The following is a 24,719-nucleotide window of genomic DNA, read 5'->3' as shown; positions in this document are numbered from 1 at the left end:
GTCCAGATGAACCATCAAACCATCTGAACACTTCCCCTGCTGCCTATGTAATATTTGTCATAATACCTGAACTCTGCACAGGGGAAAGAGAATCCTGTAACTGAAACACCTGCTATTCCCCTGTGCACAGGAGTCAGTGGAAGCCCTGCGGACCACTGCAGGGATAGGCAGATCCACTGTGGTTTTCCAGGTTTCCTGTGCTGCAGAAACAGTTTCTCCTCCAGAAAGGAGGTCAGAGAAGGCTCCTGCCCCACACCGTCCCTTCAGGCCATCCTGGCAGTGGCCCGCAGAGGGCACTCACATACCAGGCCTAATACCCATCCTCTGGAAGCCAGGGCTTCCCTGCCCATACTCAGCCCCAGCTCCAAACTTTTCCAGGCTGCACACCTGGAAAGCCCAAGGCTAGGGATGCCACCAGGAAACTCTTCCTTTCTTCTGACCTTTGTGGGAAAACAAAAATGAGAAATACATTGCCAAAATGCAACTAATACAATGACCTCCACCCAAGCCTGTACATGAGCCAGGACAAGGTTCATGGGACACCATCTGGCACAGAAAATGCATGGCTATTAGGAAGAAGCCAGCCTCACAGAGTCAGATGTCAGGGGTGGGCATCAGAGCAGCTCAATCCTCCATGAAAGGCTCTGCCTAAAATCTGCCTGACCTTCTCATATCTAAGCTGCTTTTAGCCCCAGAATTTCCTCTGTACCATCCTACAAACTGAATATTCAATTGTTCCTGAACCCGTGAAAAAAAAGCTAGTATTATTTTATGCACTCTCCAAGCTGCTCGTTCTACATGTTCTTAAAATGCTGTATTTTTCATGGTAGGCACCTAGGCATATTTCAAAGCTGGTCCACATCTAACAGAAGTCATCTCAAATAATAACAGCCACTAAAATCCACACCGTAACATTGAAATTTTTCTCTGACCTATGCTGAGATCATGACACTAAGCTTTCTTTTCCCTCTTGACAGCCTTATGTCTTTCTATAAAGTACCTAGATAAAAGTTTACGGCATCAATAATGCTACTGCATAATTAATTTATGCAACAAATGTGATATCAATTATTTACTATACCAACAACCTAACACTGTGCTGCTGGTCCTCAGCAGGCTGCAGTCAAATGTCCCATTGGTTGCTTTAAAGAATCAGGATAAGAATTTATAATGACAACTCTGATTAAAGTAAAAAAACGTGATACTTCACTAGACTGGTTTAGGTGGTGGGTGCAAGGACTTAAATGGAAGATTTACTGTTTTATGCTTCTACCAGTTTTTGCACCAAAGTCCTTAATTGTTATCTTCATGCTACAAAGAAGGGCACAAATGGTTTATTCCATGCTAAACAATAAAGACACTGCAGAGTGGTGTTACCTCACATCAGGTCCCTGGATGTAAAGCAAAGCAGCATGGTTTCTCTGCAACAAGGAACAGCGTAACAACTACTATTCCTCCTCTTCTTCCCTGGAGCCAATCACACCTTCCACAGTTACACTGGCATTGCTGTAATACTCATTAGGATCATCGTCTTGCATAGCAAACACTGTGTAATCTCCTGAGTCACTCAGCTTGGCATCATCAATGATAAGCTCTGTTGTCTTCTGTTCACGATTCATGATATACTTAGGAGACCTCTCAATCACCTGCCCATTCTTCATCCAGTTCAGGGTGATGTCTTTAGAAGTCAGCTTGCACTCCAGGCAGGCTTTTCCCTTCTCTTTCCTTTGGAAATTCTTGAGACAGGTGATGAACTTAATCGGAATCCCTTGGGAAAGGAGCAAGGGAAGGAGTTGGCAACCAGAAATAGCACATACCAGCAAGCACCTTAGAAATCAAAGCAGGAGGCTTCGCCTCCACAGGGTGTAACATGGGCTCCTATGCAGGACAAATTCCATACTTGGGACTTTAGTTCCAGAATGAAAATAAGGTCTTAACACCCCTCTAGTTGTAGGCCCACAGAGTAGCTTTATGAGGGCTACTGCTATAAGCTGCCAGGTCTTTCAGCCCAAGCTCTGGGGCTCTGTGTTTTAGCTCTATGGATTCTGCAGCTCAAACACTAATATTCTGTGTTTGATTCACCTAAAGATGCTTTCCCTGCATTACTCAATATCAGTGAAGCTGATCTTAAGAGTGGAGCTTTCTGTACTAGATCTCCAGCATCACTACTGATTTCCCCAAGGTCACTGGACAGAAAATCCTTCATTTTCAAAGTGAAAGTCAGTCCATCATCAGATGTGATGATCTTGTACTTATCACCCTGCTTCAACTCCTTCCCATTGAACTTCCAGGCGAAGTTTGGCACTTTTTTTTGACAGGTGATTTCAAAGAGTGCTGCCTGCCTTTCTGTCACTTTCAGTGGTTTCAGTTCTGTCAAAAATGTTAGGGGCTCACGTGTTGTTATAGGAAAAACACAAATGGTCATTCTGTTTTGCTTGGTTCCTAATTTCAGATTTCCCTACACTAAATAGCAACACCTTAGTGAAGTCATTTTGATTTCTTTCCTGAGTGGTAGCAGAAAAATCAGCTTCAGAGGAAACTGAGCTAACTACAGCTCATAGTGTTCAAAGCTGCAAGTATTCCTACAAAGCTGATTACCAACAGACATCCCATTTTTCCGTTTAGTTCTTCTGCCTTAGCTCCATTTTTTTTCTTCTCCTCGTTACTCTAGATCATTGTAAAGTAAATGGCTTCAAGCCATTGCAGCTGAGATCTGCAAGCATACCTGGAACCATTTGGCAAGCAAAAAAAGAACTGACATCTTCCTGCATTATCTGTCAAGAGTGCTGCAGTGCCTGGCACAGGATCACTCCTTGGCTTAAGTAAAGCAATCTACCACACCACCAATCTACTAAACATTCTGTCCAACCCCAACTAGCCCAAAAGGTAAGCATTATAATGAAAAATGGTACTTCTGGAAACGCTCATCTTTAAAAGATGGGTCTACTGCAGTAGAAGTTGGAAGATAAGGCAGGTGGGTAGCATCACTTTTACTTACCATTGACTTAAAGCAAGGTTGCTGCATGTAATGTGGCTGATTCTCTTTCAAACAGCAATCACGTACTTGGTTGGTTGCGGAAAGCATGTCCGGTGGAAAAAAGATGGGTTTTGTTACACCCAGGCCCATCTACTCACCCCCATGTCCTGTAACACTGTTTAAGCAAAGCTCACTTCTACTAAAAGGACAGTGCCAAGGTACGTTTTATCATTCCCATCTTTTCCATTAAAACCAATCCAAATTCAGTAGCGACTCACAGTCCTGCCACACTGACGTCAGTGGGGAATTTGGCTTATTATGTGTAATAACCAGGCTTCAAACTGAAATCTGCTATCTCATGAAAGGTGTATTCAGATGGGTGCTCTGATAATTGTGGGCTGGTTTATGACTTGCACAACGCTAGATTTCTGTCTGAGCCTGAGAAGACCAGTGAGTCATGAATACTGCAAAGATATGTAAGAAAGTAGATTGCAGCTTGGCCCATCAATTTCAACCCTCAAATTTTTGTCTGTAGTCTTTGCCATGCTAGACAGAACCTCATATCCCAAAACAAATGTTACCTATCACTCTCAACACAGCAGAGAGTTTCTTGTCAGCCAGAAGATGACTGTAGGTTCCCAGGTCTTTTTCATTCACGTTGGCAATGTACAGCATATATAGTTCTTACCAATCTTCTTCATATCATATTTTCCCAGGGAATGTATGGAACACAAAGGCTCTTTCCCCTAGGAAGCAGAATACTTGCACCTTTGAAAACATGCTGCTTTTGTACAGGGGAGATAGAGGGCAAGACACAGTGCTCAGTTTAAAGGACGTGTAAAGCCAGCAGGGGGTTAGCACAGTGAACACAGTTTAATCTTATTTGTCTCCTTTTTGGTAGGAAATCAACAAACCACTGTCAGCAATGATGCTCTGGCCAGGCTAGTCAGCCTATCAGAGACGGAAAAAGTCTCCAGTATAGCTGTACACCTATCCAGTAGCCTGACAGGTATCCCGTATAATACAGGTTATACTGGTCAAAAGTATTTTAAAAGGGTCTCATATGACAGTCCTCTCTCTGGATCAGATCCTGGCTGCAGTATTCCTAAGTGCTTTATTTCAATTACAGTCTTAAATGGAAGAGTAGAATTACTTCCAAAATAACGTACCCTTTCAATGTGAGAAAATGTTCCAGAATCTAGTATCTTGTTTTAGCTTTAGTTCTCACTTGGATATTGAGTGCACTATGATTTTGCACAGATCATATCCAAACAAATAGATTAAGCCTACCATGACACATGGACAAAAAGCAAGGAAGCACTGGTAGTTTGAGATGGCAAATGAACAATTCATGGGCATGAACTGGATAAAGGGATAAATCATAATCAAAAATGAAGGGACTAAGAGTTGAAGGGATTTCTTTTCAGGTACTTATGCCTTGTGTCTTTTATCAAGACAAATGAGTGCTAATTCTTCAGCCCTCCTGTTGGATCAGGTCCACCTGAATAGTCTCCTTCACCCACTAAGGTACAGTGCAACAAGACTATTCTTACTTCATGCAGGTAGACTGAGTCTTGCTTCCACTGCCCTTTTTCACCCGAAGAGAAATGAGGAAATCTACCTTATACCAGGTCATTTTAATGTTGGGGTCCTTCAGTTCCAGAATGGCATTTAACACAGCAGTGGAATCCACTTCGACTTCAACGTCCTCAAGGGGCTTCAGAATTCTGCCTGCCTGCAAGGCCATTTAGTGAAGAATAAATCAAAAATCCATGCACTGTCTCACAGTTCCCATCAGACAGATTCATTCATCCCGTTAATACCATCAGTTTTTGTTAATATTGCCTATGCTCACCATCCTTGCCATTTTTGATATTCAAACGCAATATTGTCACTGTGTTCCAGATACTTCAGAAATCCTGCTGTTGGAAAACATAAGAGGAACACTGGGGATTTCAGAGTTTTGGTTCACTTTCTAGCATGGCGAATCTACTGCTGTATTCTGTGACAGGCTATTGAACCCTTCTATCAGTTGTCCATCTGCAGAATACAAATATTAGTATGTTCTTTGTTTGCCTCACTTATTTGGACTCTAAAATTCCTGGGCAGGCAATAACTGTTATCATCGCTTGTCCAAAGCAACGCCAACTGGACTGAATACTTTGGCTAAAGTATCAGGATTCTGCTCTAACACAGCAAACAGTAACAGTGCAGTCAGGCAGCACAAACCTAACTTTCTACGGATTTAATCTGTGGTGAGAATTCTTCCTACAGGTATTATTTGCAGAAAGGTTCTAAAGTCATTTTTACCTCACTGAGATCTGGCATAATTCCTTCATGCTCCTTTGAAAATCCCACTTGGAAAGTCCAGCCGCAAAAACATTGTTTTGTATCCTATCTGGGATGTTGAACTGCCTCCCCCACAAACTACCTTGTGGATGTGGTCTTTCATCTGTCAAAACCCCTGGGTACTGTGACAGACACTGTAGGCCATTACCTGTTGTGTACTTTTAGGTAGAGGACAATTATTCAGTGTGGACAGAAAAGCAAAAAGTGTAAATGGAAACGTGTTCCAAGTGTCCTGAAAGCGGACAGTCTCACCAACCTCAATCTTCACCTTCTTCTCCATCTCTTTCAACTTTTTGAAAAGCACAAGGAAATCAGTGAAGCCATTCTTCATACAGATCTTCTCATAGTCCTTCTTTGGCACTTTGGAAAGGATCTCCAACATTTCTTGCTCATCAGCTACCTTCTTTATGCTCTTCTTCGGAGCTGGAGGTCTCCTGCGCATACACATCTCACAGGTAATTCATGCTGCATTTCAAAGTAAGCAACTCTCCCTTCCACTGCTTTGGACATAACTGGACCCCTCCTGGAAAGAACATCCATACGGTTCCAGACAAGCTCTTCTAGCTCGAGACAAGACGGTCAGCCTTTTCAATGTCTCACTCAAAGGGTCATTTCTGGGAAAAGGGATCACAGAATTCCTTTCCACCACCCTGTCTGCCAGACAAACTGGTTGGGAACTTGCTGTGGTGCTAATGCCTAAGGAAAAATGAAGGCTGACTTTGGGACTGAGGCTGCCTATGGCACTGCAAAATTCCCAGCCAGAAGCAGTGGTCTGTGTTATTGGTGCTGAAAGTGTGATTCTGCTCTGAGAAATGAGGACTTGAAATTTGTTCACTGTCCTGATGTAATCCAAGAAACAAACAGTCTCACCTTTCCTTAAGCATTTTTTTGAAATCCAACTTTTCTTCACCTGGTGAAAAAATGCAAAAGTAATTTAGTGACTTCACATACTCCTAGTATGACCTTTTACAAGTCATTTATACCCTCATGCCCCACAGATTTAAATTTTCTAACTTCCACTGATCTCCTTCATGGGCTACAAATGGGGCACAAGAAAATAAGAAATCTAATTTAATGCGGGCCCCAGTCTTTCTCTGCAACTTGCAAAGATGGAAGATCAGCCAGCTGAGCAATGGGCAGCTGTTATTATGGTATGTGATTCAGAGCACATGCACTGCGCTGGATGGAAAAGGTAGATTTTTTTACCCTGCTTTAGTTGCAGCAGACCTGCCCTGCACAGACAGTCCATTTTGTCTAACCTTCCAAGCCTCATCGTTAGTAACTAGTCTAGTTACTAATCAAGCCAGATCCCTGACACTTACTTTCAGTCATGATCAGGGATACTGCAATGATGGCATCAGCATGGGTATTGGACCCTATGCACTTGTAGTTATCAGCATCATATGAGGAGAGGCATTCAAGCTCGAAAGAAGAAAGAAAAAGTAACCAGCAAAAGCTCCAGATAGGTTAGGGGGGAAAATATATTAGTGAAATCCCCCTTTTATTTGTTTAAGCCAGTATTTTTTTCATTCATTAACAGAATTGCCCTGTTGAAAACCCAGAATCTCTGAGAGCAGAAACTTGGGGCCCAGTCCTACATTCCATCCTCCCTAAAGATCCCTCACAGCCTTCTCCAAAGCCCCAGAAACAAACAGAAGTATTCCCACTGACAGTGATGTATTTTGGATCAAGTCCATTCTTGGCCTAAGGTAGCAAAACAAAGCCACATTTCTTCCCAGAGGCATCCTTTTATTTTGGTGTTCTGCACTCAAAGTGAGTATCACTTCTGAACTGCATAAGTAATACAGAGTCCAGAAGAGGGTGAATGGAAGCTGTTGGACTTGACGCTCTCGAGTTTTGTAGGACAAAAAAAGGCAGTTTGACCTGCACTAGCCAGCAGACTTCTAAACAAAGGACTGCCTGAGAGAAAAGGTGAATTAGAGTGACTTAAGAACTAAGGAGAGAGGAAGCAAAGGGGACAGAGCATGGGAAACAAGGAACAGAACAGAAGAAAGAAGGCAAGGATAGAATTTTTGCAGCCATGGGCCTTCACAAATTAAACAGGGCTGAACTAGCACTTGTCCTGAGTAATAGTATGAATTATCAAGATTTAGCATTATTTTTATTTGAATGGCACACAAGCTCACTATGCTAAACGCTGTAAAACCAAGTAACAGAGAACGCTCCTTTGCCCTTATGCTCTTCAGCTGAATGCAAATGCCACCCTGCAAACATACAACAGTATTTGAAAGTGCAGTACCACATAAATGGGAATATTTTTGTTGTTGAGGAATACTATAGTGCTTATGTTTTTCTTTTTTACAGTTTTTATTGTGGGAATAAAAAGTTATGAGCTAATGGCAAGAAAAAAAAGGAGTGTTACCTTTAGCATGTACTCCTTATTGATACTGTTAAAAAACATCTGGACCATTCTCTCTTTTCCATGTTACATTAAGCTTTGGGTTACCTTTCACTTTAGCTTACAATATTACTTTATCTTCTAAAATTCAAGAAGAAATGTTGGAACAAATAATGAATAAAATGGAACGAGGGGCTGTTACATACTTTCTCTATTTAGGATTATTTTAAATGCACAGTTTCTTTTCCTGTCTGCTTTACAGAGGAAATATTAACCTTACTTTATTTACTTACTGTACTTATTGCCACTTTACTTCCATTATGGATATCACTCTGGAATAAAATTTGTTCATTAAAAGTGCTCTGTACACCATAAAGAAGGATTTGTGATTTTTAATGATATATAATGAAGACTCATATGATATTTCTGTCACATTAGACAGTCCCAGATCTCTCAATATGGGAGAGCTTACACATGATGGGAGAGCTTATTTACTAATGCATTAAAGGTCATATTATTCTGGCTTCAGTCAAATCATTCGATCAGGAGTTTTGCATAAACAAGGACTGCTATATTTGGATCAGCAAGTACTGGTCTCCAGCAGCTAAAATGAACAGCAGCTTTCCTATTGATTTTGACTGATACAAGACAAATCTCTAAAAACTGTGGAGATGGATACAGGTAACTGGGGTTTGCCCCCATTTTCATCTACCGCTATCGCATTTGTAGAAGGTGGCAAACTGCATTTACTTGCCTGAGATGAGTAAATATGCCTAGACGCATTTGAAGATGCAGTCAGTTATTGGCTTTCACCAGGACATGGTTGTTTCTCACCCTTGGGTGCTGTTGCTGGATGAGGCTTCTCCACAAATTCAAGGACGCTTTCTCCAGCAAGTATTTCAAAGGAGCGTGTCACATGCAAAGGGACTCCAATATGGCAGAAAATTTCCTAGAAACAACTTCTGTTGGGAAAAAGACAGGTTAGTCTAGCAGCACAGAGAGGTGCTTTTTTACTGGGAGAGGAAAAGGGTGAATACCAAAAGAAGCCCTGAAACATCCAGTCATACAGAGAATTGCCCTGATGAGTTAAAACCCTTGGGACAAGATTTGTGCAGCAGGTAGAGCGCTAGCTACCCAGAGAGACTGCTGATCAATCCCGTGCTTCTTTCCAGTCTTCCTGCAGGACTCTGGACAAGTAATTTGCTCTCTCTATGCCTCAGTCTTGTCACCTACACGATGGGAAAACTGGGCGGCCTTGTTGCATGGAGGTCTGCAAGCTGCTTTGATGCTATGATGTGGGAGTTCATTCAAGAAAGGTCTCAAAACTATGTGCATCAAAAGTACTGTTAGGATTGACTCCATTCTGTACTAAGCTGCTGAGTCCTGCTTATGCCCTGTGGGGTTAAGACAAACCTTCCACCCCCATATCATTCAGGACAAGTTTTACACAGAAAAGCAACACCTTCTTTTGGTCCCATTTATGCTCTAGTTGTCCAAAAAGACAGTGTTAGATGCCAAGGACAGGAATGCTACTTGCCTTCAACAACTTTGGTGGATTGAGAGACATGTTGCATTTGGGAGCTGGAGACTTCAATGGAGCAATGCATCTCAACCTTGATTTGTATGTGTACAACTTCTGTTGCTGTGGTGGCCACGTTGCATCCAGCGGGGCTCCAGGTGCTGTAAACTCTGGAATGGAGCAGTAACAGACACACTTGCCTGATGCGTGTAAGGCTACGTGTAGCCTCCTGGGCTCCCCTCTCTGATCAGCTGCCATCTAGCCCTTGGGGCTGGCAATTCACTATGCATCACACAGGTGAGAAAAAGCTTGTGGAATATCCCACAAGGCCGTTTTTATCACTTTATGAATCCATATAACTAAGTGAGCAAAATGTTTTAACTGTTCATTTCAGGAGGCTCCACAGCAATGCATCTTCTATCAAAATGAGCACGTTTAAATTCTCCTTGGAAACTAGCTCCTGGGTTCATGTCACACAGTGTATTTTTCCAGCCAGACTGATGAATAAGGAGCTGGTCCTGAACACTCACTTCTAACAGCTCCATGCAAACATCTCACTAGAATCGAGACATTTCTCTGTGGTTAACAGCAAACTCTGACCATTTCACACCAGGAAAGTCAACAAAAACTGCAGTATCATCTTGGATTATTCCTGCTCATTCAATTTCATTGTGCTTTTCCTTAACCAAGGCCTCCCCAGCTCCAGTAGGTGCATCACACACAGTGGGCTAGGAGAATGCTACAAAGGCCTGCGCACACCCTGCTCTCGGGGGACGTGGCTGGGAGCTGGGCCATTGCCCTCACTGCCAATGCTGAGACAGACCCCATAAGGTTGCTTTAAAACAAGATAATCCAAGAGAGACAAGGTGTTTCTAACCAAAGCCCATGGCTGATGGTTCAGCAAGGGCAATACTTGTAGCCTTGCAATACAGGATAGGCCAAACTGCCTACGTGCTGGCCTTTGAGAGGAACAGAAGCGCTCACTTCCTCCTCAGCAGGAGGCAAAGCCCACAGCATAGACGTAGCTCACCTTTTGTCAGCCTAGTGCATAACATTTGGGGAGGCCCTGTGACCATACTACTGGAGAGATTTCTGCCAGCACATACCTTGCCTGTTTCCACTAGGCGCTCTGCTGCCTACAGCTGTCAAGACTGGTCCCAGTATGGTTGGAAGTTTGGGGAAATGGGGCTATTTCACTCTAGTCCTTGAGGGCTCAGTGCCAGTGTCATCTAGAAATTTTAACTCCCTTGTTTTAAAAGTATTCCTTGCCAAGGGAGATAAAGTAAGGAATGGAAGACAGACCAGAAAGTCTGACAGAGCTGTGTGCTGCTGAAAGATCTTGGAGCAGAAGGGACACAGCTCCCTAAGACACAACCTTTTCTCTCCACGATCTGGGAGCATGGAGACCTATTCTGATAGAGGCTGTAATTATGCACTGCAACCTACAGGAAAGAGTCCACCGGCCAAGAGGTTAAGATCACATGACCTCGAGACTTTGGTTCATTGCCAGCAGAAATTACAGCTATCCCAGGAGTGCTCAGTTTTGGGCACTCTCTCAAAGAAATCCTTTTCCTTCTCAAGATATATATGCCCTGCTCCCCTTACTGAGCTGGCCTTTGGCTCCAGTCTGCCTGTATGAGAGAAAAACGTTCTCTGACTCCTTATGCACAGAACACAATAGAAGAGTCACTGTCCAAGCTTATATATCTCCATATACCCTCTATAAATATACAAGGATATCATATATTGTTGGACCGCCTTACATCCTTCCTCTTTTGCTCAGAAATTGTCTCCCAGAGGCATAATTTGTGAAGTCTTTCCTAAAAAACAAGAAGCCAGGAGGGCCATTCCTGCTTTTGTCTGGTCTACCTAAAGTTCATTTCCCCTCTCCTTACCTCCCTCTCTTTCACTGTTCTGCCCTCACCCTTTCTTATCTTGCATATCAGTGATCATTGGTATTGGTGACAGCAATGAGTGGGCTGGTCAGGAAGAGATGAGAGATGTTCTTCTATAATCCCAAATGCCCTGGAAGGAGTATATTTTGCCCTCAATCATCACACGGCAACTCCATACCAGTAGTACCAAGTACTAAAGTGAGAAGGCATACAAAATGCTTCTTTACTCACCTGCTCCACTGCCCGATCCTCTGCATGCCTTGGAACTTAATTCTAAGGTTTTCAAATCCTAAGAAGCTCACAGTGACATGGTTTAGAAACCAACCCACCATTCTAACAGTTTCTCCTTTCACCTTAAAAATGGAATTCCCTTTGCTCCTATTTCCTTTACTTGATCAAAATTTTAATCCTTGGCCACAGATTTTCTGAACGTGAAAATGTTACAGACTCAGGTCCAATAGCCTGTGCCACCTAAAGACTAGAAATGGCTGATAAGAAAGAGGTTTTTTTTTTTTTTTTTTTTTTCCAAATGTTGTGCTATTACCTTTTGTTATCTTCAGTCTGGTTACCTTTTGGACAGCAAGCAAAAACTGCCCTCAATAATAATCACTGAGCTTTTGGAAGCCTTGTCAGTTCTGGCTCATAAAGAAACAGGGAATCTTCGTAGTAATCTGACTTCAGGAGCCCTAGAGGCTGGACTTTAAGGATGTAATATTATCTGTTACTGGCCATGACCATGACTCAGTTTGCCCACACCTTGTCCCTGGGCAAGAGAGAACACAAACTTATAATGCAGACAACCCTCTGCTCTTAGGAACACAGATACACCATAAATCAATTTATGAGTGCTCTGTAGAGAGATTAACTTCACTCATTACACGCGGTGTGGCTATCACACTGTATTTACTATGGCTACAACTGAGAGAATTGGCCTAAATTTACAAGAAAAACCAGATCTTGACATAAGGCTTGTCAGTACCACTGAAGTATACACAAGAAAGACTTTGTGTGAGCAAATGGTAATTTTAGTGTCAGTTACGGAAAAGAGAATTGGACAGGTCTGACTAATTCATTTGTAGGAAGCTCAGTCTTCCCCGTGCTACACTTTTCACAGCTTTTTTACTCCTGGTTTTAAGTGTCTCAAGGAAAGATACTTTGGAGTGGTATTTCATTATGCTTCTTTCTAAGTGTCCAAAAAGTAAAAACAGCAAGCAAAGCAGACATGAGAAAAAAGCTATTATTATCAGACAGCCACCTTCCATCCCATCTAATTACAGCCACAGAATACAAAGTATTAGAATATTCTAGGCAATATTTGCTTATGTATATTTTATCTTTTCTTCCAGATGCTAAGGTCCTGGTCAATTCCTACTATGAGACAAGAGCTTTCAGACCATTACTGACCCTTCTGTGTCCCTCAGCTGGTGTGAAGTCCTCTAAATTGCTGCAGTCTCAGGAAGATGTCTAGGTCCTGCCACACAGGACAAATATGGCTTTGAGTAGTACAAACTTTAAATACATACTGGCCTCTTGTGGGCTATGCTGTTACATCCATTAAAATGACTTCAGCAGTTTCTCCTTCTTGGAATAACAGGATGATAAAACCTCAAGTATAAGGATAAAAGGACAAACCTTTGGTAGGTTAAATGGGATGCCTTCTTTAATTAAAAAAACAAACAAAACCTCCCAAACTCCAGGTTTTCTTATGATAGATCGTTATGCTATTTCAAAACTGATCAAAGACAGACTATTAAACAATCTACCAGCCTTGTTTTTCACGTTAAAAATAAAACATGTGGGGTCAGGTTTCAAACAGTTGAGCATTCAACAAATCCTGTTTTGGTGCTTAAGTCAGTCCTCAGTGCCCATTTCACACCTCAATGAAATGGCCAGGCTTTGGTTTTGTTTATTTTATTTGTTTTGTATTTATTTGTATATTTGTTTTATTTGCTTATTTTTAAGTTCTACAGGAACTAGTTTCCACTGTTTCCAAGTCTAGCCATGTCACACAGATACTCAAACATGGACAGGGCTCTTTGGAAAATCAGTTCATAATTGTAGATACTGGGGGAATTATTCAATCGGTTCTTTTACATTCTGTAGTAAGTCTGTCACCCTTCTTCATATAGAGGTTTTTTTTTTTTCTGACAGCGTAAGGTACTTCTCAAGAGAAAAATGGATTACAGACCCCAGCCTGTGTATTTAGCTGTCTTAAATCACTAATGCAAGCGCAGCAGCACTAAAATAGTACAAGGGGCCATCTTACATGCATACTGATCTACGCATTTTGAAGGACACCAACTACATCTTTTGCTTGTGACCAATGCTGAACTAGCAGCGATAAACTGCTTCTCTTCACTGACTGCATTTGATGTGTGTTCAGAACAGATTGCTGTTACTTTGTACTTATGTTAAGATTCAACAAAAAGGGAATCTAGCACAGGAGGCACCTGGGTAATAATCCATTTGTGCTTTGTAAGATACAGGAACTTAGAAAACCAAAGGACCTGAAGATGTTGCCAGCTTCCAGAGGTTATCAGAAATAATTCTAGCAGAAAACTCCAGAGAAAGGCAATAGGAAAATCCCTAGGAAATACACAGCCTTTATTGATGATTTTAGATGATTTCTGCTATTCTAGGAAAGAAAAGGGGAAGGTAAAAAGTCTGACAGAAATAGAAAAAGAAATGTGCTGAGACTGAAACAATATCAGTTTTTTCAGTAAGTAAAAAATACCATGAACAGCAAAAATTAACACATGCAGTAGTCTGTAGGCTAAAGAGATTCCAGCCCTACAGAGCCTCTGTGATCCCTTCTCTAGAACTTGGTGTTCTCACTAGAACAGATGCATTTATCAAATCAGAAGAGCATAGAGATGGGATTAGTCGTGGTCTGAAATAACTACAGTATTATTTATTCCTTGTCTATAAATCTATCAAGGTACAAACTTTCACTTACCCCTTCAAAATTCTAATTCAGAAGCAAGAACCCAACATAGAGACAGACTTGGTATCTGAGCTTAAGTCACATTTTCCCTAATAAAAACTAAACACTACCAACCCAATCCAATCCCTTCCAGCAATTCAAATGGACACAAAGCCATACAGTCCCTTTCCAGGCTCATTTCACAGTGCTAGCGAATCCTTCCTCGCACTTCTGTTCTTACACCAGCTACTGTGGCTCAAATGGGCGCACGCACATGCACACACTCTGCTATGGGGGAAAATGGATGCATAAGAATGAGAAGTGGAGCTTTTGGTTTGTATCATTGAATCTGGTCATGCTGCAATTAATACAGGCCTCAAGAAGGGCCTTGCTTTGTGCTTTGAATGTGTCCCCCTCACGAACAAAGCTGTAAATGCTTTCATTCATGTATGTTTCTTCCGTGCCTTTGAATAATTATTTTTCTCCTACAGGAGTCCTGAGCTGCCCTACTTTATCCTACGCTGACAGTCACCCTCACAAACACCAGAAAATAAAAATTTATAGACCTGGCAGAAGAAACAAACTTATCCCCAATGTAATCTCAGAAAACGTGCTTTTGTTTCTCTCCCTAGCAAATGTATAGAGCTTTCATTTCACTTTAAAAATGGAAAGAGAGACACAGTTATGATTAACAGTTTTTAAACTTACCATTTTCCTGTGTTTAAAATGATTTCCAGGGAAAAAACAAACATGTCAAAAGCCACACAGTGCAGAGGCACTCCTAAAACCTGCCAGCTCACCAAGCAAAACACACACATTTCTAAGACTGCTTGTGTGCAAGTTGCATGGTCCCTCCACTGCACAGACAGCAGGTAAATGATGGGAACCAAGATCCTGTTTAGTTCTCTCTTTGGTCTTGAGCCTTTCCATACTGCAAATTCACAGGTTAAGGCCAAGATTTTCCCAAAAAACTATTTTCAGAGGAAATGCCCAGAATTATTAGTTACTTTTGAAAGTCCTGCAACTAAGCGTGACATTCTGCTATATATGACTGCTAGGTAGCTGACCTTTTGAGAATAGTTTGACCAAATCTTATCTTGATCTTTCAAATAGTTAGAGATGTGCTTTGCCTGGGGACAGCTCAGGCTCTTAAGCATTAGCTTGGTCTTTGCTTTTACATAACCTTGTACATCTGATCTCAGAGTACCTACAAAGGGACAGAAAGTGTCATTACTCTCATGTTACCACGAGAGAAACAGAAACAGCATCACACTGCTTAAGTGTGATGGACAATGACCAAACCAGGAATCCAGCTAGGTACTGCCGTGTTCACTAAATACAAAAAAACCCCCTTATGAAACAGGTAGAGAAGACATTACAGCTGATTCTAAAAAAAATTATCTCAGTTTTGTTATACGCTAATCTACCTGGAGAGAGGAATTTAGTAATCTGGGCAACAACTGGGTTGTAGATATTAATGCTGTAGTCTCTGGTACAAAGAGGCCTGATCGGTGATGTGGAAAGGGTAGGTAAAACATGCTAGGAATTTTTTCTTTTCTTAAAAAAAGAGTCCCTAGTAAAGAGAGGTGTCTGGGGAGATGCACAGCATAGTTTTTTTCCTATTGTCAGCTCAGCTTCAAACCTACTGAATAACAGAAGCAGCAGCCCCACTCATCTCAAGTGCTTCTGCACAGGCAGGGCTCCTTTCTGCTAATCCTAAAGCACTTCTTAAGACTACCTCTGCAGTCAGAAGAGGTCAGAACAGCCGATCTAATGTCCTTCAGACCTTAAACTCTGGGGGGGAAAAAAAAAAAAGAGAGAGAGAGAAATATGTTAATTATATTAATAACAGTAAGGCCAACGAGCAAATAGGAGGATTATCTCTAACTCTGTTAGACAAAATAACATTTCAAGAAGCATTTGAATATTTTTGTCCAGACTAAGTGGTATGTTCTTGCCTGGTGTGAGACAACCTGCCTGGTGTGAGTGGGCAACAAGCTAGATTTCCTTCATCAGTATAAATCATTTACTTCTCCTCAAGTCAAAGAAGGAATGCTGGTTAATATCTGCTAAGGATCTGCACAGGGACTTCAAAATCAGTATTTCAGATACATTCATATCTTGCTTGCCATAGAGCAATTCTTCTCTAGGAAGTCTCCTTGTACAGGAGGCAACTTAAACATTCACCTTCTCTCCTGCATGCACCGGCCTATCCATCATCAACAAATATTCTTTATTAGATACACAGCAAACTCATCAGACAGAACAAGTCATTTTATTCACTGACTCAGGTTTGACACTGAAGGGCACTGAACAGCTGAAAATATTATTTATAGGGAGTTCCACTTACAGTGTTATTCAGAACATCGGTGGTGTTTTTGCTATTTCTAAAGAGTGCTTACAATAGCATTACCTCTTTGAAAGAATCTGTAGCAATGGGACAAGACAGCTAGCAAGGTTTACATAAAACTAACAGTCATGTTATGCTCAAAAGCTTAAGTTTATTGCTCTATTTAATGACTACCACCAGTATTTTTAAAAAGAATGCCAGTTCTTCCTGCTAGCTTCTCACTGAAGGAAATATTTTAAATACAGCAATAAAATCAAGTGGTTTAAAGATAACACATTTTGCCACACATTCATGCAAATCCTGCCGACAGGATTTTTACAGGTTCATGGATACAGAATAAACACAAAAGATATGTACTGAAATGTTGGGAAACTTTCCCCACAGTGACGAAGTAAGTTGCAGGCATAACATTTCAGGCCCTACCCTGCACCTGCTGACGTCAATGGCAAAACCTCAGTGGAGGCAGGATCAGCCCTTATTGTTCTGAGTGCTGTTTTACCCTCTACTGATTAGCAAGTGCAATATATTCTCAATCTCCTGCACTAATAAAAGTGGTGGGTTTGGGTTATTATTACAAAAAGAGAGAAGCAAAAATATTTTTAGTAGATCATTACAGCTTCTATTCATGGAACACTCATCTTTTCTTGTTAAGGGTCCTGTATATCTCTGTTTCTTTCTTTGCTCAATAAAGAATTAAAACATGTGCTTACCTCTAAGCATTAAATACAAATTCCAGTCTTCAACCAGACTGACGTCTAAAAAGAAAAACAGGAGCAGCAGTCTGTCTTATCTAAAAGGAAATACTGCTGCCCAGACAAGTGATTAGAAGGGGCTAATGATTGTCTAAATTTGGTTTGAGGGCGAATTTATTAAAAAGCGGTCAACACACTCAGGCTGAGATCTTTTTAAAGCTGCCTACAGGATTTACATTTCTAGTCTCATTAATTTTAATGTGCACAGGGCATGCAGTCATCCTCAAAGCTTTGAAACAAGTTTAAATTCATAGAACACAAATGATCTTATCCCTACATTTTCAATAAAGATGAATTCAAGTCACAAAATTCCTTGCCTGATTTCAAACCTCAAATTTCAGGAGGAATTGTATTGGAATTGTGGTCTGACTCTATGTAAAAAGAGAAACTGGATGCAGGCTGAAACTGCAAAATACCAACAAAGAAAAGGTAAAGTGTGAAGAGTTTATGTTCAGATTAAATTCTCCTGTTCACCTCAGATTCACCTGAGATTTTATGATTCTGGGGTACATTGCTGGTAGGAATTGCAGGTGAGAATTTGACTCATGTCAATGAAATAAGTCTTTCCCCTTAGTTCTGGCAACCCTGGTGGTGACTTTTTTTAAAAACAAACAAACAAAAAAAATCCCAAACAAGCAAACATGGTGTGAAATATCAGTTCAATGTGTATCTACTTGAATCTTTCAATGCAGAGGCTCAGAAGGTTTACGATATACACAGTATTCGGTAATTTTATATGTAAAAACAATCAGAGAGAGGCAAAAAGTTACTTTCAAGCTTAGTCAACATACGGTACATATTTCAGCATGACAATTCAAAAAGTTCCACACTGTATTTGGATATATTAGCAATTATCTTTTAAAAATAGCAAACTGAAGACAGTGGGGTTTTTTTTTGGATTTTGTAACAAATGAAGCTACTATTCTTATTTACAGTATAAATAAGCCTTTTTTGGTGAAGATTATGTCCTGTCACATATGTTTAAGACAAGGCATACCTCAGCTCTTAAATGTCAATGCAAACAAGAGCATAAAAGCAATATCAAAGTAAAATAATATATCTCTCTCTCTCCAGCTAAGACAGCCAGGTTACCATGTGTCTCTTATCAGATCTGAAATATATATGAATGCAGTCAAAAGTTCTCTTGGTTTTAGCCTTTAGGAATATCATGAACACTTATTCTTCTGCTGCTCTAGAAAGCTGTTTTCCATACAAGCTCATGACATGATGGACAAATTGATACTGTTCACAAGTCTGGATCATTCCTCCCCTGAAAAGGAAAGAAAAAAAGGGGAGGGAAACAGCAGCCTTATTACATGCAAGTAACGTACTAGCAAATGGCAGAGCTAACATGAAACTGGTGTTACACAGAAAAGGTCTATTCCAAAGCCCCGTGTACTGAATGAACAAGTGCCCACTGACTGCAATCAGCTCACAGCTTGACCTCGAGCTCCACTCTGAAAGTCTCTGCTAACCAAGGAACACAAGGTATTCAGAACAGCAAAGGGTTTTACCTTCACTTTGCTAAGCAGAGGCCTTAAATCACTAAGGACAACACCATCATTATTTGCATTCACATTACTGGAGTGTCTACACTCTAAGCACCATTCTAAGCACAGTGAAAAACAGCCCCCACCACAAAACTCTGAATGGACCGATGGGGCCGGGGGACTAAACAGGTGAAGTAGCTTCTCCAAGGCTATACAGATGCAGTAGGGACCAAATTCAGGACTACAAAGGGCTAGGCCAGCCCAGTGAACCAGTGCAGCACACAGCTTCCCCATTCTGGAAGGAGGGGTCTCTCCTCTGTGCCATCCCAGGCTGTGCTTTTGGCAAGACCACCAGGGAACCAGGAACAGCCAGCAAGATTTTGTAACAGACAAAGGAATTTTAACAAAGGACAAATCAAACTGGTAACTAAATTCACTAAGTGAATCAAAGAGTGGATAGCAGTCAAGACTCCCAGCACAGAAATTTGTGCTATGGTTCAGCTTTCCTTTCAGCTTTTGCTGTTCTCTTTAAAATTGCAAACCTGAAAGTAAATGCAAGCAAGAGCAGAAATATAATTTGCTTTTCCATGTGTCATTAACCTACATATTTCTGCAAGCAGCTTGTTAACAAACACATAGTACTACAGTGGGAGACGGGAATTAACAAAAAGAACAAGGATAAACTTGTCCGTTTTAAGCAGATTTTATTAGCGTTTTAAATTCTGCTAAGAGTACCTCAGCAACAGTGATATGATCTCTTGATAACCCATTACAAAAATAATTAAAACCCATTGCTCAAATTCACAGAAGGCTTATGCAGAATTGTGCCAGCAGTAGTGCTGCTGCAGAGATCCAGGGAATGCAGTGCCAAAAGGAGGCTGAGAGCACACGTGGTGCTCAGGAACATGGGAACCCATGGGTGGCTAGCACTAAAAAGACTGTGTCAGTTTGAGGAAGAGCATACGTGGCTCTTTTCCTCCGAAACCCCCACCAGAGGAAATTAATGAAAAGTTGCTTCCTCTGAGCCAAATGGAAGGCAGACTGGCAGCACCCTCCTAAGGGACTGTCCTCTTCTATGTGGTCCAGCTTTGCAAATGTGGGTCACACAGTTACCACACCAGTAGGGGTAGGTGAAGAGCTGGACAACCTCCTTCTTCAGCCTCTTGCAGTTATTCTGTTATGGGGTTCCTTGAAATACTCTCTTAAGAAAGAGCAGGGAAAGGGCAGGGACCCACGATCCAAGCTCTAGTCAATAGGCAAAGGTGACAAACGCACTGCATTTTTAAAGAAACTATTTGCTAGCTGAGCAAATGCTTAACTTCATCTGCTGTACATAACACAGGCTCACAGTTAATCTGAGTCCTTCTGTGCTACACACTGTATTGAAACACACTTCTGTCAGTCCATGACACACAAGAAACATTAGTCATATCTGGCACTTACTCCCCATGCAATGCCACTAACAGCGACCTTTTACTCTGAAGTTGTAGCAACAGAAGCGCTAAGGGTGGCCATCAAGTTTCAGACCGCAGGAAATGATTTCCCTTTTTATCCGGTTCCCTGCTATGTGGTGGCTTCCTCCCCTTCCTGCACACATGCATGCACATATGAGCACCATGATACGTGCTTGCTCTCCAGACTGTGGCACAGAATAGAGAAATTACATTTTTTCCCTTGTTTGCCACAGAAACCTTTCAAATGAGAGTTGCATTGTGGCAAAGGACAGCAAATGTCTCTCAGCAGCATGGGAAGGATGCAGGAATGATCAGTTCCTCTCCTTAGTCATACAAGGTTATTTTAGGACCAAGTGTGGGCCACTAGTTGCATAGTCCAATGCACAGGCTTTTTGCAAGTGATTTGTGAGGGAATGAAGGGAAAGAAACATTTGTCCCTTCGCCCCCTCAGCAACCCGAAGGGGTGCTTAGGGCTAGTGCCAACCCCTCTACTGCTGGGCATGCAGCAAGATGCATTCATTTAAGTACCTGCTCTGGTCTATACCCAAGCCTCTTTCCCCAAGTCCCTGGTCACTAGTCTTCCTCACACATCCTATTTTGTTTAGCCAGCGCCCACCAGCCAGGAGAGGGAAGGAGGCAGAGATGATCTTCCTTCTTGTAGCTGCTTAGTCTTATCTCCACATGCTGCTCCTGGAGTCACCCAGAGATTTTGTGGGAGTTTAGGGAGAATGACAGGGGATGGCAACACGACTTCTAAGTCCTGTTTTTTTTCCCCATTCCTTGAAGAAAATATGCTCTCCCGTAGCAAGGATGGTGATATGACTGCTTTCCCTCCTGTGACTGCTCTCTCCCGTGAGATTTAAATGGCTTTTTCCTATCCCATCCCAATCCTGAGAGGCACCTGGCAGCAAAAGGAGCCCCTGCAGACTTCCTTCCCCTCTGTGGCATCCTTTAATGTGATCTCCTTTCTCCTCCCTCTGCAAATGACTGCCAGTTCTTCTCTCCCTGCAAGGCTAGTATTTTTAATCGGCCTTCTGTACCCAGCACATTTGTGAGCGGGTGTCTTCAACCTTCATTTGTATGGCTATTCGCCTGTGTAACATTACTCACAGACACAAGATATTTCAGATCTAGCCTACTTCACTGGGCCATGAAAAAGCAGCACTCCCTATTCATATTCTGGTTTTCTTATTTCTCAAGAAGCCTTTCCTGGTCTGGCTTGAAATCCACTGAAATAGCCAAACCTCCAGGCCCCTGCAGGTCCCTGTCTATCAGAGCCTCAGCAGGGCAGCAAGCATTTCATTTTCTGCCTCCCACTGAGCATAATTGCTCCTCTGAAATAAAGTTCAGCGTGGGGTTGAGGTTCTCTCTTTTTTTTCTTTTTCAGAAAAATCTTTGGTATGTTTTTTGTGACATCTCTTCCCCCGACTACATTTATCATTATCATTACAGAGAGCACTGAGACATGTTTTGATGGCACTTGAAACCAGTGGGAGCGGAAAAACAACATCTCTGGTGCAAAATTCAAGTCTGTTTACTTCATAATCAAACTCAAGGTGGTGTGTTAAGAAATGCTTAACTGGAAACCACTGTGGTTTCTGGAGTTCTTTGCATCTCCTTTCATATGTCTGCAAACACTCCAGCCCATGTGTGCTCTCCCCCGCCCACGAGGTTGCAGGCAGCCATGCCCTCCCACCAGTGATCACAGCTCCAGCTACGCAAGACCGGGTGTCTTAACTCCTCCCGGGAGCAAAGTGCTGATCTGTGGCTCTGAATCTGACTGCAGCTCACCCTTTGAGCCTTTGCTTCTGGATAAACAAGGGGACAACTACAGGGGTGAAAGGCTATCCCTTGCTGCACTGAAGTCTCTACAGCTGTGCAGATTTTCATGTCAGCTGCAGACCTAGTTCAGTTGCTAGGGTTGCTCTTTATGATTTGTTGCTTTCATAAAATAGGCAAAGATTACAGGTCAGAACTGCTCAGAATGGGACAACTTCCCTCCAGGAACATTTTCTCTTGGCCTCCATATGCCTTTGTTTTCCTCCCTCTTCCTGCTTCTCTTTAAGTGAAGAGAAAGATTAATGTTTTTCTTTTTATTTTTCTGGAAAGGAAACAGGCTGTCTTACCTGTCTAACCGTAACTGGCAGGCTGTTCGCAATATGTCAACTATGCCCTCACTCTTCAGCTGTTTACAACAAACACTAGTGGCAATAAAGCAGCCAGTCCTTCCGATGCCTGCACTACGGAAGGGAAAAGAAGAGGCAGTGAACATGTTAGAATTGCTTTGGAACATTCTTATTAAATGAGCGCCATTAAAACAACAATCAAAACCCCATCATCCCTTTCCTCCCTCCAACCTCCGTCAGGTGTCAGATGGATGCCTGTGAATATAAAGCTGTAACTAGAACAAGATATTAATTTCACTGGGACAACACAATTAAGTGTGAGCCACTCACACCAGAAGGGTGAACACTGCACGTGTAGTGCTAGAAATGGACCACCTAGCTTCTGTCTGCCCTCTTATGTAACTGACTCTTTTAACATAAGTAATTAAGCAGTGTTTCTTGGTTGGACTCCGTTTGAGGGCAACCCTTGCTTTAAGATTCTTAATCCTAACAGCTTCTTTGGAAGCTATTTTATTCATAGATACTGTAAAAGAAATTTTGCTTAAATAATTAGGGCTAACAGCAGTTTGGTAAGTGTAATGCCATTTGCTGATCAGATCTGCAACCTCATAATTCCCTGATCTAGTGTAGGACACAAACTCACTATTAAAAATTTTTCTTCTGCTTTCTTGAACACCTTTCATCTAATGCATTCCTTGTTTAATGACCAGAATTGATTTTACTCTCAAAAGCACAGTGCTATCAAAGCTGTGAATTCTTCTTACCACCTAATAAAGAACTAGCAGCAAAAGCTGACAGCCCTTCTCATGTGTTAAATAATTAAGTGAGCATCCTCAGGAATAATTACCTGACACAACTGCAAGAAATCCTGCTTCCATTTAAATTGCACTGAAGTCATAACACAAAAACACCGGCAACAAAAGTACAAGCAACAACGGACTTTGCAGATAGCTGCTAGCAAAGTTCTGGTAGGGTTTCTTTGACTGCACAGACAGGTTTTTGACTCCTTGTTTGTGCTGTTTAGGGAAACTACATAAGCGACAGCTACAGCGGAATTGTTTTAACCTGTAGTACAGAATGACCAAATCAAGGCAATTCAATGGAAATTGGGGAAGCGGTCTTACTCCCTAAGCACTGATCTCAGTCTTCAATCAATTGTGATGGAGGTACATAACTAACTTAAAATTCTTGTCCGTGAAACTGTCTTTGCCTACTTTGCTGACTCTTCTCTTTTCCTGACTATAACTAGCAGGTTTATCAAGATTTCAGACACTTCAGAGTATTCTCTGCTGCATGCAAAAGCAAATCAACAGTTACAAAAAAGCCCTTCATCTTTCACATGATACCATAATGGAATCGACCACAGTACAAAGCTATTGTAGAGTGCTTCCCATCCACAGATCTTGGAGTATTTTACAAATGGAGGGAACGACCCCCATTTTCACAGAAAGCAAACAGCACCTTGTCCCAGACCAAGCTGCAGGTCTCTCAGTGGCCGAGACATAAAACCATAGTCCTCCCAAGACTGCACATGAGTGGCGCCTTATTCACAGGACCATGACACAACTGTTAGCCTATCTTTAACATGAAGCTGCTGTTAAGCCTAACTTCATGATTAGATTTGTATTTATTTTTTCTTAAAGATGTATTATCACTGAAGGCCAAAAACACAGTGATTACATTCTTCTGAGGGTGACGCATCTCCCATGGAAGTGAAAGGAGCTACAGTACTCAGCATAACACAAGCCTTGCTAATGGTTCACTGCACATACCACTCTCAAGTAGAGGCAGTGTGTCAAACTTCTTTGGATAAAATGACTATAACTGAAACTAATCTGAAATGGCTCTGATCCCCAGCTGTCACATAAAATACTTCAGAATCCTATCACCATGTCTCTTAGTAATTTTAAATAAAAATGCCCCACTGCACCCAAAATTATTACTGTGTCATGGGAATGACACTATACAAGAGAACAAAACAAACATGCAAAGCAAGAGTGACACAGTGACCAGAATCTTTACCTGCAGCAAATACCATGAGTCTACAATGAGCTCTTAGAGAACCACAGATTTCTAAGGACAAAGGGGACCCACTATGACTGTTACAAACCATTTCAGTTATTCTTCTCTGAACTCTTCCCAACTTGTTAAAATCTGTTTTAAAGCACTGGCAGAAGAACTGGATATGAAACTTCAGTAAAGGTTCACCAATGCTGCACGTAGACGTAATAGCAACTTTATATTTCTTCTTGACTATCCTCTTCTGGATTGAAGCAGTATATTTGACCTCTCTGCTACATCATCATACAAGGAGCCCACATTCAACCAGATATCTAATACGACCTCTAAGTTCTTCTGCGAGACATCTGCTTTCCAGGAGATGGCAACCCTAAGCATAACATCATTTATTATTCCTAAACATATGACCTTTTCATTAGCTGTACTAGAATGCATCTTTTAAGTAATTCATTTCATCAAACAATCCAGATCAACCAGAAAACTGTATGATTCCAATACAGGCATAC

At 41.6% G+C, this 24,719-nt stretch overlaps 2 protein-coding genes across 2 annotated transcripts in view; both read right to left on the bottom strand.

The window, feature by feature from the left end:
* The window catches only part of IGSF22 (immunoglobulin superfamily member 22), a 28,705-nt gene extending 17,349 nt beyond the window's left edge, over window positions 1-11,356 (bottom strand). The window contains 14 exon segments of the mRNA XM_067295343.1: window positions 1,484-1,768; window positions 2,107-2,426; window positions 3,573-3,655; window positions 3,658-3,723; window positions 4,599-4,712; window positions 5,583-5,760; window positions 6,197-6,236; window positions 6,649-6,748; window positions 7,710-7,752; window positions 7,754-7,826; window positions 8,520-8,603; window positions 8,606-8,647; window positions 9,223-9,374; window positions 11,331-11,356. Coding sequence (XP_067151444.1) covers window positions 1,484-1,768; window positions 2,107-2,426; window positions 3,573-3,655; window positions 3,658-3,723; window positions 4,599-4,712; window positions 5,583-5,760; window positions 6,197-6,236; window positions 6,649-6,748; window positions 7,710-7,752; window positions 7,754-7,826; window positions 8,520-8,603; window positions 8,606-8,647; window positions 9,223-9,374; window positions 11,331-11,356 — 1,606 coding nt within the window.
* Window positions 11,357-16,865: 5,509 nt separating this feature from the next.
* Window positions 16,866-24,719, bottom strand: part of PTPN5 (protein tyrosine phosphatase non-receptor type 5) — a 93,497-nt gene continuing 85,643 nt past the window's right edge. The window contains exons 14-15 of the mRNA XM_013957929.2: window positions 22,195-22,308; window positions 16,866-18,394 (exon numbers count right to left, since the gene is read on the bottom strand). Coding sequence (XP_013813383.1) covers window positions 18,301-18,394; window positions 22,195-22,308 — 208 coding nt within the window. The 3' untranslated portion in view covers window positions 16,866-18,300. The remainder of the gene's footprint in view (window positions 18,395-22,194; window positions 22,309-24,719) is intronic.

Source organism: Apteryx mantelli, chromosome 4, assembly GCF_036417845.1.
Source record: "Apteryx mantelli isolate bAptMan1 chromosome 4, bAptMan1.hap1, whole genome shotgun sequence".
Taxonomy (NCBI): Eukaryota; Metazoa; Chordata; class Aves; order Apterygiformes; family Apterygidae; genus Apteryx; species Apteryx mantelli.
This window is presented reverse-complemented; position numbering and strand designations above follow the sequence as displayed.